The following is a 2,098-nucleotide window of genomic DNA, read 5'->3' as shown; positions in this document are numbered from 1 at the left end:
ACGAGCCACTCGCAGTAAATTAATTTAGTCCCTGATAAATATTGCCTATGGGTCGGCCATAAATTGGGACAATTTAAGATATCTAAGGCTCGCGAACAGAAATATTTTGTTTTCTGGTTTATTATAAATATTTCCTTGGTGTATTAGGCCTATAAAAAACGGTTTTTACTTCATAAACTGTAATATATGTATATATTAGATAGGTTTAATTTAAAATCCAATCCATTCCTGCAGTGCAATCTTCTGCTGTTCGATTTGCTCGCCCATCTTTTGGGTCATGGCGAATGAGATGAGGATAAGCAGGTAATTGACCAGAATCGATGTAAACTGTTTAAATACAAGTAATTACGTTTCTGATTACCAAATTCAGCATGCTACCCACCAAACCGATAACTTTGCGGTCGAGGACAACATCTAGGCCACTGGTGAATTGAATCTTGGCCTGAATCCGCCACGACATTAGGGACTCGACCAAAGGACGCAGCGTCGGCTTTTGTGGGAACCATTCATCCAGCTTCTCGACGAGGCGTAGACATTTCCGTGCCTCGTAAATGGTTCGATCGCAATAAAATGGAGCTATCAGCAGCTTGTAGAGCGGTGGGATCATGCACAGGGCCATATAGCCGAGCATTCGATAGCTACTGCTGTTCTCCTCCTCATTTTGCTGGCCAATGCCCACGGATTGACCAAACAGGATGTACAACTCACTGGTGCTGATGGCCAAGTCGTGGGCCATGGCTGCCCACAGACTGAGGGCGTACACCCTGTTGATCTCCTGGACGAGATAGTGCAGCTCCTGGACCATGGACACCACCTGGCGTATATGTAACTCCTGTACGTGCTGCTGCGGAAATCGCCAGTTGAGGAATTCCGGTTGGAGCAGTTGCTGCAGCAACCGCAAGCGGATGCCCAGCATTTCGGCCAGGGTCATGTGCACATAACCCGTGAAGTGTGGTCCTCCGGTGACTATCGTATAGCTGAGGGCGAAGAGCAGAAAGAGTGCTCGATGACCGCTGGCCACTTGGAAGGCGGCACTGTTGATGGCCATCAAGTAAATAATTGTCACTATGCCCAGCAACGCTATGTTCTTCCTTAGCATTTTTCTATAGTTCAGATTGGCTCCAAAGTCGGCCATTAGCCTGGAATCCAAGGCAGCCAATCTTTGATAGATTCCCAAGTGTCGGCGTGCAAATACTTGCAGCGATATAACAGTGACCACAAAGACCACGGTGGACATTACCAACTCCAGCACCGAAATGCTCAGCACCAGATTGTCGGCCTTTGCCAGACGTTCTTGTACATCTTCGGCTGCCAAAAGGACACTCAGGGATCCAAAGAGACAGAGTAACGCCACCATGACCACCGACATGGAGTAGATTCTGCTTGCCCAAGTGATCTTGAAGTTAGATCCACGTATGCCGAACCCATTGCATCCCATGAGAAACTGCAGCACGCAAATGAATCCTGCACAATCGAAAACCGTTTCAGGTTCGCGGAAGAAGTACAACACGGCCATCGCATTCAGTTTTTCAAGCAGAACTAATGACTATTACATTTCCGAGGGGCTCAGATATTATCCACAAGATAACCTACTCCAAAAATCCAAGCAACTCAAGCTTTAGGGTAGAGAAGTGCACTTAAAGAAAATCAGTAAACAAATTTAATGAAAAAGAAGAATTCGAGTATAACAATTTGGTTTTATTAAGACTTATACATACTTTTATTGAAGGCAAACAAATTTAACCGCTCAAATAAAATTATTTTTATGACGAATTTCCAAACATTTTTATACCCTACACACAATAAGCCAATGAAGAATATTTAGGATTTGTTATTTTCATAAAAGACTGGCAGCCATTAAAGCAATTCAGTAATTAACTTAATTACTTTTGTGATAGCTTTTGACAAGTGCTTTCCCAATTTACAAATAAATGTGAGTTGTGTTTTTGGTGGACTCGGTAAACAAAACAATCGTTTAATAGAAAGGAAGTTAATATTTCTGTTTTGCACTCTTTGAAAATGAGTAGTCCATTGAGTTGAGTTGAATACATTTGCAACCATTTAGTGGCACAGGAGTTTCCACAATTAGTTACCACAT

General features: G+C 43.0%; 1 protein-coding gene across 1 annotated transcript; it reads right to left on the bottom strand.

The window, feature by feature from the left end:
* Nucleotides 1-210: 210 nt before the first annotated feature.
* LOC6530755 (putative gustatory receptor 57a) lies at nt 211-1,516 on the bottom strand. The gene is made up of 2 exons (XM_002091609.1): nt 383-1,516; nt 211-327 (listed from the first exon to the last, which is right to left on the bottom strand). Exons 1-2 carry the CDS (start codon nt 1,514-1,516, stop codon nt 211-213), a joined length of 1,251 nt encoding a protein of 416 aa, XP_002091645.1.
* Nucleotides 1,517-2,098: the final 582 nt, after the last annotated feature.

Source organism: Drosophila yakuba, chromosome 2R (genome assembly GCF_016746365.2).
Source record: "Drosophila yakuba strain Tai18E2 chromosome 2R, Prin_Dyak_Tai18E2_2.1, whole genome shotgun sequence".
Lineage (NCBI taxonomy): Eukaryota > Metazoa > Arthropoda > Insecta > Diptera > Drosophilidae > Drosophila > Drosophila yakuba.
Note: the sequence above shows the minus strand (reverse complement) of the source record. Positions and strands in the feature narration are given on the sequence as shown.